Genomic DNA, 13,868 nt, shown 5'->3' with positions numbered 1-13,868 from the left:
TGGATAATTGCCTCTTTTAATTTCCACCATTAATATCCTTCCCTTTGGGTCTGCATATTTTAGTTCGGCTTTTATTTCCTTCTTGATGTACAATGCTACTCCCCTCTTCTTTTTGTCAGCTAGAGATGCATAAAGATTCCCCAATTTCTTATATTCCAAATATTTTTGATTTTCCTTTTTAATATGAACCTCTTGAAGACACACTATATCCATATTTTGTTTAGCTAATTTTGTAAAAAAAAAAAATTCTCTTTTTGTTATCATTCAGGCCATTTACATTAATCGATATCAATTTCCAATCATCCATCTCTTAATTCTTGTATACTATCCTAATACTTCTTGACACGTGTAACTCTTTGTGGTCTTCGGTCTTTCTTTGTCTCTTTACTATCCTTATCTTCCTCCTCCTTTTCCTTCGATGTCCCTTCTTTCTCTCTTTTCTGCTGGGTTGCTTCTTCTTCAGATGTTATCGCCTCTAACTCCTCTTTACTGCTTTGATCCTCTTCAGACGCTCGTAATTGATCCAAGAACTCTTGAGCTGCTACTAAGCTATCTATCTTAACTTTATTCCCTTGCCACGTGTTCCACATGCCTTCCGGTAAAATCCACCTAAAGAGGATATTCCTTTTGTTTAATTGAGTAGCCAAAAACCTATAATCTCTCCTTATCTCCCTTACCCTCCTTGGAATTTGTTTCAATATAATTACCTCCTTTCCCTTGTACATGACTGGTTCATCTCTTGCCATACTATAGAAGATATCCTTTACCTTCTTCCTTGCGAATCTTATATGCACCTCCCTTGGCAATTTATTTCTTCGTGCATAATTTGTCTGGACCCTATATGCCTCATCAATTTCCTTTATAATATCCAATTTATCTTGTTGCAACACCTCAGCAATTAATTCCGCCATCACCTGGCCCAGATCTTCTTCCTTATCTTCCGCGATGTTTTGGAAACGGAGATAGAAGGAGGCTCGATCCATTTCCAATTGGGTAATTGAGTCTGCCAATTCCCTATTCTGTGCCATCAGTTTTTGGTCAACCGTATCTAAATTTTTTTCCTGTTGTTCCATTTTAACTTCCATCTTTTTAATCTTCTGTGTATTGGTTTGTATCGATTCCTGTATACCAATCATTTTTTGATCTAATGCCCTAATATCTGTCTTCAATTCAGTATGGTTACTAGACATTTTTTCTTGCATCATAATCATCGTGTCCTGTATTGCTGTCAGTGTTGATTGCATTGCTTGCATTGCATTGTGGGTATCATTCCTGATTTCTCCATTTTAGAGAGACCTTCAGTCGATTTCTGTATAGCAGGTGATGTCGTTGTGATCGTGGGATTTGAGGGTGTTTTCTTTCCTGTTTTTGTCACCGTGGATGAGAGGCTCGTCATCTCCTTTTTCTTTTTTCTTATTATCTTTTCAATGTTTTTCCAGATTGTCATCCACCAATATTTAACTACCTCTATCAAATGTATTTATATTAAATCGTTCCCTCCCGTTCTACTATTCAATATTGTTTAGTAATACAATAATTCAGATTTTTATCCGTTGCACAGATCTATCTTGTAATAAGTCACTTATTAATCAATTAATATTTAAACTAATTTTAACTAAGATAACCTTCTCACCTGCTATCACTACTTAAGCAAATGAGCTTTACCTATCCTTATTTAACACTTAAGCACTGATGACTTTCTAATATATCTTGAGTAATCTAAATACACATATAAATAATTAATTATGCAATCTCAATATTCAATATTTTAAGTTATAAAAAGCTAATCAAAATTAAGAATCAATAATTGAAAGAAGAAAGGAGAAGAAAAGAAAAAATCCAATTATAGAATATATAAGATTATAGAGTATATAAATTCCTTAATAAAAAAAATCTAAAAAGTACTTAATAAATTTTAAATAAGTTCACAATTAATTTAGATTATCTGAAATGGAATATGTAATATATATAATATTGATATAGATATATAATTGTAGATATATAGATTTTCTAATGTTTTTTTTGTTGTTATTTGCCCAAGTCGTTAATTAATTGATTGCTCAATAACTTCTCTCAATCATAAAAGAGCAAAAGGGAGAAGTAACCAAAAATATAAAAAAGTTCTTTTACAATGATGCAGCAGGCACGCTTTGCTGTATAATCCGCTTCGCGTTGCTCTTAAGTTCAATCACTCTCCATTTGCATTGTCATTCAGATTTCATCAGCCATGTTATCTTCCCCAAGTGCTCCTTCTCACTCTCTCAGCTCAAGACAGTCTTATTATTAGTCCTGACAATTGCCGCACTTCCAAAATCCAGTTTCCTTTATTCAAATAGTCTATTCCACACTCTTAGCTTTCGAAGTTTATTTGCTCAAAACAAAATATCAATCCAATCCCCTGGTCGTCTCCTGTTCTAAAAGTATCCTCACTCTTACCAGCTCGTTTGCGATCTCGCCTCCCACCGATCTCCTCCAGCCTCACAATCGCCGCCAATTCCTTGCAAGTTCTTATTACTTCTACTGACCCTGACAACAAAGAGCTTTTAGTGTGTCCTTGGATGTCAGAGATAAAAAGAAACCACCCAGAATTAAATCTATGGGGAAAGATGCTGGTTTCCAACAAGAAAAAGTGAAACCCTCTCAGATGCAGCCATAAAAGCTAAGCAGTAAACACTGCCTGGAGGCTTGGGGATCAGCATCCAGGTAGAGAGGGGGGCGCTCTCTCTCTCTCTCTCTCTCTCTCTCTCCCTCCCTCCCTCCCTCCCTCTCCCATCTCACTTATTGACTGGCTAACAGATTTGATTTATATGCTGCTCCATTCTAAACACTCTTGAATGTCTTACAAATATTAGCATAAAATTAAAGTATAAAAGTTGTTACATAGGCAACAAGGCCATAAATTGCCATAATTTGGGCAGCCTCCTCCACCCCATGCTCCTCTGAACAACCATATTTTCACAGCTGTTTGAAAAATTAATACAAAGGGGATAGTCCAAGTATCTGGGTGCAGGCTGCTTCAGAGGCAGTGAGATGAGGTTCACTGAGAAGTCTGGAGCCTAAAATCCCTGCAAGCCCTCAAATTTGGAATCCTCAGAAGCCCCCAGAATCCCCCAAACAACCATATATATAGCACATCCTCAACTGGCAGCTATTTACCACTATATGAAAATCTAAAATCCAAGCTTTTACTAGAGATCGCCGAAATATGCTCAGTTTTGCAAAGAAACTTGGTATTCAAAAGGAATGAATACTGGGTTCGTTGACAAATGTATCTATGAAATTAGACTGAAGCTTGCAACCGCAGCCTCTCTCTGCCTGGTCTCAACTCAAGGCCCAGGTGATAGGAATAGCAATAGCACTTAGACTTATATACTGCTTCGTAGTGATTTGCAGCCCTCTCTAAGCGGTTTACCGAATCAGCCTATTGCCCCCAACAATCTGGGTCCTCATTTTACCCACTTCAGAAGGATGGAAGGCTGAGTCAACCTTGAGCCGGTGAGATTTGAACTGCTGAACTGCAGCTAGCAGTCAACTGAAGTACTGTAGCCTGCAATACTGCACTCTAACCACTGTGCCACCTTGGCTCTTGATAGAATGGCTGAAGCTGCTGACCAGTCTGCAATATATCTATCCTAGCCCAGAAATCGGACATCTTCCCCAACCATCTGTTGTGAACAGATTGATTTCTCAGAACTACAGAGATGACTGCAGTTCCTTTAAGGCATTCCTTCCTAGGCATTCAACGGTGCTCTGGAGTTTCCCAACAATTTGGAGGTCAGTTTTATTGATCACCTAATCAACTGTTGGGAAAGGGAGACCTCCACAGTAAGGGCAGCAATACCTCTCCTTCCTTACCGTCTTACTGTGATGAAAGAACAGGTCAGAACATCCATTGTGCAGCTATCGCAACCTACACTTGTTCAAATCACACTGAAGGTTACATTAGAGACTGATTTTATAGTATACAGTAAATTGAATGTATATATGTATATATAATATTCAGACAGAATTTGGACAACGTTCTGTCAGGGATTCTTTCAGAGAGTCTTGCATTAAATAGGGATCTAGATTTGAAGGCAAAAAGGTCCCTTCCAACTAGGATTCTACAAACATCTTTCCGATTAAGAAAGACATAGAGCTACGTGTTGTCTCCTACTGATCTCCCCATGTTATGGTAAAATTGAGCTTTGATGACAAGGCTGAAGCCATTTGAAACTGGATCCCCTGAGGAGTTCAAATAAAATGTCTGACATGGTCAATATACGAGAAGATGCTTCATGATTCCCAAGAACATTGTACTACTTTATATTTGCATATCTATAAATCCACTTTCCTTAGACAATTGCCTAAGGGAAGGTAGCCTTGTACTTAACCTAATATAAGAAACGTACAATGAGGTCAGAATTCAAAGTCCAAGGAAAGGGAAGACAAGACTTGATTATCCTGGGCTACTGTAGCTGAAAGTAGCCTGGCCACTTAAGGAACAATTTATCCTTAGCTTCCCACTCTCTTGTTAGCTTGGGGATGCAGCACTATTGCTCACTGGGGCAGATGCAAAGCTGTAATGATTTCTTCTTGAATTGTCTTGAAATGAAATTCTACCTGATTTCTAAAAGACAAATTTAACTGAAAACAACTTTTTGATATACAGGCAACCAAAAATACATGTGATATTAAAAATGTAAAAAAGTAATGTACAATACAATATCATGTCCAAAATATATGTAGGTGAGCAATTTTACTTGACACCTCTACTTGGCACCCAGTAGTTTCGTGCTTACAGGTTGAAGACTTCAAGATATTTTGCAGGACTCTCATTTCTCACCTTCAATCTGATCTGTTCTGGCATCCGCTCAGCCTGGTAAGTCAAAACTACAGGATCACAATACCTGCGGCCCTCTTGCCGGGCATGTTTTCGGAGCTCAAATTCCTATTAAGGAAAAAAGACAGAGGTGAATGACAGGAGGACTACATAGGATTGCCAGAGCCATAAACCAACCAGGTACTTACAGTTGCCAGCCTCTTGTCCATTTCAGGACCTGCTTTTTCCACTGCTGTTTTCTGAATGAAGCAGCAGGCCAACTCACAGTTATCTTGAGCCAACTGGGCTGCAGCCTGCTCCATCATCTCCCTCTGCTGTGGTGAAGCTGCCTGTTAAAAACTCAGACATTAGAAGGGGATGGTGCCCATCTTACAGACTTCAAAATTAAATCTGTAAGATAACTGATTTTGATCTGTAAGAAGTTTTCAATGACACACTCCATCTATTTTTCTCTGGCAAACAGGAAATCCTATTTGCAAATGAACATTTTTTCCTCTGCTATTACTTCTAATTTTGCTCAAATCTATCAAATTTTACATAGGCCCAGTATCAAAACACAACCCATGGTCTTCATGCAAAACTCATTAGTTGTAACTTCAAAGCAGTGCCTATTTTCTATGTAGCCACCAAACCATGCCAGAAACATTTGAAAACCATATTTGCGCTATCACAAACTGCTCCCAGACTGGATGATTTACTTTCAGAAACCAGCAGAGCTGCCAGAGCAATGGACTTCAAAGGACGAACAGAATTATCTTTTCCTGAAATGGTAGGATGTGCATACTGTTGCCATATATTTCCTTTAAATATAAATTGCCTGCGTGCCGAATTTCATTTATTAAATAGCCATACCAAATTCTCAGATATACACATGAATTTATATGCAACAGCTACATGTTCTGCATTTCTTAATCTGAGTTTGTCGCACACTTGAAGAAATTAGATTTCTTTATTTCTTTATTTGTCCAATTTATATGCCGCCCTTCTCCGTAGACTCAGGGCGGCTTACAATGCATTATAGCAATAGCCTGCATACTTTTATGTATATACCTGCTTATTAGGGCTTTCGCCCCCCCCAAGCGGTATTGTTCTATACAAAGATGGCTTATTGCCCCCACAATCCGAGTCCTCAATTTACCTGCCTCGAAAGGATGGAAGGCTGAGTCAACCTTGAGCCTGGTAGATTTGAACTCACACTAATTGCAGGCAGCTGGCAGCTAAGTGCTAGCACTCAACAGCACTTAGTCCGCTGCACCACCGAGGCTCTTAACTTCATGGGAAAATTGAATTGTATGCCATCAATATCTTGAATTATGATTTAATTCTAACATTCCCAGCATAAAATTATTTCAGGATTTTCTGATTCTCAATAAATTTCATCAGATGTAAGTATTAATTGAGATTTTCTTTAGAAATTATTTTAGTACAAAATACATTTGGCTTGGATCCAAACAATACATATTTCCCCTTCACTTCTGATGTAGCTTCAAAGAAGATTCAAGCTTTTCCTTCCATTTGTGATTAACTGCTGTCACCCTCTTGCTCAAATGCAGGACACTATGGTTAATCTTATGATTTGTTTCTAACAAATTAAATCTACTCTAAGAGATATGTTTCAATAAACCACAATCTAAATTCTGCATGCTATTTGAATTTTAAATTGTAGCTAATTTTAACAGCTTCCTGGAATCATTGCACTTTTAAAGAATTCCACTTAAGTATGCATTCATCAGACATGCAATCTTATCAGATTGGTACATACAATACACTTACCCTTAAGCTCTCAGAGCAGAGAGATATGGATTTAACATTAGGTCTTCCTCGTGTATAGGGTTTTACGCAACCTCCACCCCATCTTTTGTGGTGGTGGGATTTTCTCTTATTTTTATGCAAGTTTTATATCCTGTGTGCTTTATTTAATTGGGATCTGTCAGACATAGGTAGACAGATATTATTCTGTGGCTTACATATCTGGCTATTTACATTTGATGAGTCTAAGACAGGATGAAACAAATCATATGGTGTTCCTTGGTGGCCAATCTCATTCTCTGAAATACTTTTGAAAGTATCAATGGCAATCTTCATGTAAGAAATATTGACCTGAACATTCAAATAATTCCTAAAAATGTTAAAATATAATGCCAAATCTACATCCTAAAAATGCTTTCAACTCCCTTTGCTCCAGCCTTCCTTGTGAACAACACACCTACCCGCAATGCAGTGGCAAAGCTGTTCTTCAGGTTGGTCGCAATGCTCATCAGCAAGGGCTCCCTGCAGGTAATCATGGCCATGCCAGCCGTCAGGTTCCGCATCATATGATGTGCTGCCACACGCATGCGTGACTCTTCTGAGTCCAGCGCAAAATCCTTCCTCACTATCTGTTCACAAGTAGTCATGGCAATTTTAATTGAGCGATCCACTACTGGATGAACCAGTTCTTGAACTGCACGCTCTATGGCTTGGCGCACACACTGCTTTAACTGTGGATGGGCTTGGAACAAGGGAATCTGAAAAGAGAACAGTTGTTACAATCTCTAGCTTTAACACCAATACAAACAAGTAACACCCACCCCAGCCCACAGGAAAGCTGATACTTACAGTCGGGTTTAGAGTAATGTGTGGAGCTAACCCTCCCAGTGAGTATACGTTGATATCATGGTAACTGTACTGTGGCTGTGGAGGAACAGTAGCTGTGCATGTGGTGCTGGTAGCTGAAGTTGTGGAAGTAGCTAAAAAATTCAAGAGCATAAGATTTTTTTTATTAAAAATACATTCAGTAACATAGTTGATGTATTAGGAGCCGTGGTGGCACAGTGGTTAGAATGCAGTACTGCAGGATACTTCTGCTGACTGCCAGCTGCCAGAAGTTTGGCAGTTCAAATCTCACCAGACTCAAGGTTGACTCAGCCTTCCATCCTTCAGAGGCGGGTAAAATGAGGACCCAGATTGTTGGGGGCAATATGCCGACTCTGTAAACCGCTTAGAGAGGGCTGAAAAGCACTGTGAAGCGGTATGTAAGTCTAAGTGCTATTGCTATTATGGGAAATGAAATGCTTCATTAGAGTAACAAAAAAGTCAAGTAAGTGTAATGGAAAACATTGCTCTGCTAAATTTTACCATTGCATTAGTAAGTATTCTAAAATTATAATCATTTGGAATACCCACTACATTGAGTAGAAGTCCAAATAAAAGCTATGTTGGGACAATTAGCACTGGCAATGACAATGGGTGGGTTGTCAATAAACTATGTGTGCTTCATAACCATCACCAGAGATGCTTCTTGAAGGACAAGCAGGTGTCACTGGGTGCCTAAATAATTGCACAAGGTTGCCTGTAATACATGGAACAGACTCCCTGCACTTATCCTTCCTATTTGAACATGTGAGAAGATCTTCTGGGAGATGTATCAAGCAGAAGCATGTTTTCTATCTTCAATGTATAGGGGTATCTTCTCTCCTCACCCCAGGGGAGGGGGCAATTTAAAGCACAACTGAGAAAGGAGGACCCTAATGATACAGAAAAAATATATCTGGGTCTGTTTCTTGGAATTGTTTTTTTTTTCAGATGTCCACTAAGTAATCCTGCCAGCATCAAAGAGAACTAGATTTTATAACTACTGCACCTTCTTTAATTCTTCTAATGACTTGGATTGCAGACTAAAGGAATTATATAAAAGCTTATGATTCAGAATTTGGAATAACAGTTGATTACAAATGGAATACAAGCTAAAAACAATAGGCGAGATGCACAGCATATAAATTCAGTAATAAACAAACAGCAAAAGCAATTTTTGGCTTCATCCACAGAAACACAGTTCCTAACCATGTCAAAAGAAATGAAGTTCCATTTCATCTTTCTCCCTATGTCTCCCACCATAAATTCTTCCAGGTATTATTGCCATGAGCATCCTCCCTTCTGTCCACTTCCTTCAACTTCATGAACCCCAGCTCCTAAGAAAGCCCCATGGAGCATTATCTCCATCTTCAATCTACCAAACCCCTGTAACAACCACCACATCCTCTCTCCCAAAGGACTGTTCTCTAATGCCTCCATGGATCAGGCCAAGACATTGTATCCAGCATCTTAGTTTTTACAGGGGTCAATTAGGTAACTCTGTGGCAATCACAAACAGGAGATTAGGATCTGTCACTGTTCCCTGCAACTAGAATTTGGAGCTACGCTCACCCCATGTTGAAGGTAATACCAAGTCTTTGAGGCCAACAGCCCTTGATAGACCTGTTCTTTACCAAGGTTTATAGTGCTTGAAACTCGCCATTAAGCAGCAGAGAAAAGAAGACATGGCAGCAGACCTTTTGTTTTGTTTTTAAGTATTTTGAGTTTCATATGAAGCTGGTGACAAAGAATAAATCTGAGAACAACCTTGTTTTACTCATCACTCTGGGAAATACAAATTATATTAGTATAGTACAGACAAGAATTATTCTAATACTTACTGGTAGTAGTAATTGGTGGTAGTTCTTCTACTTGTTTTATATCCTTCTTTGGAGCAGATAACTGTTCATCCAGGTTTTTCAACCGGTCCTTATCTTTTAGGAGACTACCAGGTTTTAGATCATTGATGTCAAGGGCCAGGTTTTTGCAGAGCACTTCAATTTCAAACTTCAGATTCAGCTGTACAATATTTAATAATTTCAGATTGAATAATGTAATTATTTTAAGCTATACTGACAGTGAATTTTCACAATTATGTCCATCTACCATTCCAAATCATGGCCTGCTCTGCAAAATAATGATTTCTTTCAAGGTAAGATTACATAGAAAATTAAATCTAAACTGTGCTAGGAACATAAAATAAAAGTAGCTGAATTACAACTGCTAGCAACTACTTCAGCAGAATACTCTTGGTCTAACATTTTGATCTGATTTAATCACAGTCAGCAGTTGAGCTCAAACCTTGAAGCAAATTCATGTTTTAAAAAGAGACGGCTGAAAAGTATAAGTTACTTAAACACAATTTACCTTTAAGTCATGCTCCTGATGAAGCTCTGCAAGAACATTCATGATTGCCATGGTCCATGGATTTGGGGGCCTGAAAACCTACAAGATGAGAAGGAAGATAAAATCAGCATCCCGGTGTTAAAAATGGCATTGGGAAATGTAAAATAGAATTGACGCTACTACGTATTAAAAAAAGAGCAGCACAATTCTATCCAGAGGTGAGTAGTGGTTTGCCATAGGACTGCAGTCTGAAATGCCAAAGGAATGGAGTGATGGGGGATATAGCTTAGCAAAACCAGATCCACCCCTGCCCTATTTTCTAAACAGAAGATGCCCAATATACTTATTTGCTCCTATAAAAATTGATATCCTATCCTTTGAATGCATATGGATCTGGGACAGCTTTTCCCAGCTGATGAAGACAAACCTATGTAGGGCTGGATAAAAGCTTTGTTCATTTTCTATGAACACTATGTTAAGTGACGATTGACACAGAAAATCACATAGAGTTAAATGCCACCAGGCAAAATGTACTGCATACGGTGTTCTTGGCTCATTTCCATTTTTTAAAGTATGAGTGGAATTGTGGTTTTCTGCCTTCAACATTATGGTGGGTTTAAGAAGGTTTAAAGGTTAACCCTGTCCAGTCATGTTGTGCTCATCTCCGATTTTCAGCCGAGGGAGCCTGCATTGTCTGAGAGGCACTTCTGTCATCATGTGGCCAGCATGAAATACGGAATGCAGTAACTTTCCTGCTGAAAGGGTACCTATTTATCTACTCGCATTTGCAAGCTTTTGAACTGCTAGGTTTAGCTCACCAGAGATTAAAATCCAGGAAAAGCTTCTTAGGTTGATGGAAAACTTTGAAGAATTTGAAAGTGAAGTGGACCTATGGAAAGCTACAAAGAACCAACACTGGATGGAACCAACAGAGGAGCTGGCACCTGGGTCTGGCGAAAGCTGGGAAGTATGGAAATCATTGAATAGACTGTGCATGGGTACAGGATTCAGAGAGTCACGGGCCCATTGGAGCCTAGGTCCAAAGAGAAGGACGACGAGACAGAGCTAAGGCTGACAGAGAAACAACCAGAGGAGTAGGACAAAGCAGTCCCAAGTCCTCGCCAGCAAAGGAGAGGGGGCACAGGATGACCAAGCAAGGGGGGAGGAGAGGGCAGGCAGTGGATCAGAGGAAATGAGCAATTACACCCCTCCCCCAATTCCCAAGAATGGAGAGGCGGGATCAGCACAGGATGACCTGGCGACTCGGGAGAAGGGTGCCCCACCCCTCTTTACAAAGCTCACCTCGGGAATGAGATTTAAAGAGACACCGTTAGGAGGGGGCACTTGTCAGGAACAAGCGTTGCCTTTTTCCAGACTTACATGCTGTTACCAACATCTGGATACTTTACTGTGCCTTGCCCTGCTTGGCTATGTGCAAGTTTGCAGCGACACAGTTCTGCTCTGGGTTGTGCTGCAGTCCCAGTGAACTCTTCCTGTGACGAGGACTCCTTGGAACCTAATTCCCTGAACTGTGGTTGCTCTCAGAACTGTGCTGCTCTTCTGGACTAATAGCAGCCAGGAACTATTGGAAGTTGACTCAGCCTTCCATCCTTTCGAGGTAGGTAAAATGAGGATCTGGTTTGTGGGGGCAATAAACTGACTTTGTATAAAAAAGAACATCGCTTAGGGGCCCCCCGAAAGCCCTACTAAGCAGGTATATACAAAAGTGTGAAGGCTATTGCTTAACGCATTGTAAGCTGCCCTGAGTCTCCGGAAAAGGGCGGCATATAAATTGAACCAATAAATAACAAATAAATAAATAAGTGCATGTTTAGAGCTTTGCTCCTGGACTTGCAGTGAATGGTGGGACTTTTGGGGGAAAGTTGGAGCAATAAAGGGTTCCGTCTGTGTTGCTTCCGTGCCTAGCCCTGGGTCATCACACAGCAAGACAGAACGCAATTAATGTTGCTAGTTTCTGGGCAAGATTTAATTTGTATATATTTTAATCTTGCATTATGTATTTTAAATGTTATGTTGTGTAGTATGCCTTATTTTAATTGTGATGCTTCTGACACAAATAAACTGTTTGCTTGGCAGAGGCTGGGGTGAGTAACGGGAGCTTATCCCATTTAAGACAATGTTTCAAATCCAACTTCAGGATCTCATCGTGGACATATCACAAGAGACTTAGAAATCATTAAAGTTATTAAAAGTACTGAAATTTATGGAAGATTCTTACTTCTATATGTAATTTGCATTCTAAGTACTCTGTGCTTTAGACTTACCACACTTCTTACACTGGATTCCAATACTTTAGCAACAAATGGCACAACATACAACAATTCCTGCTGTCCTTTTACATAAGCTTCTAGCAACAAAGATTTGACATCCAAGTCCTAAAATAAACGAATGATGAAGACAATGTCAGAAGCTAAATTGGTTTCTTTTGCATATTTTATTCATTCTTTATACATGCTGTGTTTGTAGGTCAATGCAGAAACCAGGGAACGAGAAAATATGCAAGGATCCTCACCGTGTGCAAGATGGGCTTATTCTTTGCCAGTGTTATCATCCCCAGCCAGTGACCCAGGTTCTTCAGCAACGAACGGTCTGAGAAGTTGGCAGCAGCTTTATCTGATGTAAGCAACACCTATGTTTTTTCCAAGAAAAGAGAGAGCTTCTGTCAACAACAAGGAGTGCAGCTGATATGATAACAAAACTCTTCTGGGGTGCTCAAGCTATTCAGCATACTGGCTGAATAAAGAATACAGCCTCATCTCACTCCTTTGTCACATAAGGGCCACTCTACTATGTTCTGCCATTCTGTGGCTTCTTGACCTGTGAATACATTTACTTGCGAGGACAATATCTGGGATTCCCATTTCACAACCACATTCTGCACTTGATGTGATTGACACAATGGAAGGCCTTTGTTAATTAATGGAGCATAAACTAACTTATTTTGGGTATTCTTTGGTTTTCTCCATTTTCCAGTATACATTATAAATAATGCCTTGTATTTCTTGCCATTTTCTAAAGCCAGCTTGAACATCTGAGATCTCTTTTTTTGTGTAGGCCTCTAATTTGCATTGGATGGAGCTGATTTTTTTTTTTAAAAAAATAGTATTAAATTTCCAAAAATTAAAACACACAGTACAAAAAGAAACATAATACACACACACACACACACACACACACACAAAAACAAAAACAACCCACACACATACACACAAAAGAAAATATATATACACAAAGACAAACATATCAAAATTTCAATACTAGTAACAACTTTTCTGCATCGGTATCTTTAACCAATGTAACCTTTTTACAGTTTCTACTTCTAAATATCTCTATTTTAAACTTACATCTTTATTTAAATTATCTTAACTTCTATTTACAATTCGATCTCATAAAAAAATATCCCTTAGGTGTTATGTTTACTCTCCAGCCAGGAATACCATTTATTCCAAATTAAGTAGTACTTGGAGTCCTCCCTCTCCTTCATTTCCATCGATAATCTGTCCATTTCTGCACATTCATGTTTTGTTTATTATAATTTGATCCAGAGGAATATCTGGTTGTTTCCAATTTTGTGCTATCACAATTCTACTCGCCGTTAATATATGTAATATGATATATTGTATATTTTTTCCCATTTTTCCTTCCAGAATCCCCAGGAGAAATAGTTCCGGTTTTTTTCCTATCTTCTGCCCTGTTATTTCATCCAGCCATTTTTTTTAATCTTACTCCAAAATTTCCTAATCTTAGGGCAGGTCTACCACTTGTTTGTATCCACACCTCCCAACAATTCAGAGATCTGGATGGAGCTGATATCTTAACACCCCACTATAAACAGCAAAATAATCGGTGAGGGAGGAGTTAGGTACATTACATTATCTAAATCAGGGATGTCAAACTTGCTGGCGCCGCCCCTGCTCAGTTTAGCGAAGGGGAAAAAAGTCCCGATACATCACGTCATGTGACACTGCCGTGACACCGCAAGTTTGACCCTGAGTTTAAATCATGAGAAGTGATTTGCTAACTTTAAATTAACACACTCTATATCTGTTACACAATTTATCTACTC

The 13,868-nt window shown here is 39.0% G+C and overlaps 1 protein-coding gene across 4 annotated transcripts in view; it reads right to left on the bottom strand.

Moving 5' to 3' along the window:
• The window catches only part of CNOT1 (CCR4-NOT transcription complex subunit 1), a 161,666-nt gene that overhangs the window by 43,065 nt on the left and 104,733 nt on the right, over positions 1-13,868 (bottom strand). For all 4 annotated transcript variants that reach the window (XM_070953113.1, XM_070953115.1, XM_070953114.1 and 1 more), the window contains exons 26-33: positions 12,315-12,431; positions 12,067-12,177; positions 9,803-9,880; positions 9,277-9,454; positions 7,421-7,551; positions 7,033-7,329; positions 5,011-5,151; positions 4,826-4,930 (exon numbers count right to left, since the gene is read on the bottom strand). In XM_070953113.1, coding sequence (XP_070809214.1) covers positions 4,826-4,930; positions 5,011-5,151; positions 7,033-7,329; positions 7,421-7,551; positions 9,277-9,454; positions 9,803-9,880; positions 12,067-12,177; positions 12,315-12,431 — 1,158 coding nt within the window. The remainder of the gene's footprint in view (positions 1-4,825; positions 4,931-5,010; positions 5,152-7,032; positions 7,330-7,420; positions 7,552-9,276; positions 9,455-9,802; positions 9,881-12,066; positions 12,178-12,314; positions 12,432-13,868) is intronic.

The sequence above is a fragment of the Pituophis catenifer genome, unplaced genomic scaffold (assembly GCF_029215685.1).
Source record: "Pituophis catenifer annectens isolate HBS135680 unplaced genomic scaffold, rPitCat1.0.hap2 SCAF_13, whole genome shotgun sequence".
Lineage (NCBI taxonomy): Eukaryota > Metazoa > Chordata > Lepidosauria > Squamata > Colubridae > Pituophis > Pituophis catenifer.
This window is presented reverse-complemented; position numbering and strand designations above follow the sequence as displayed.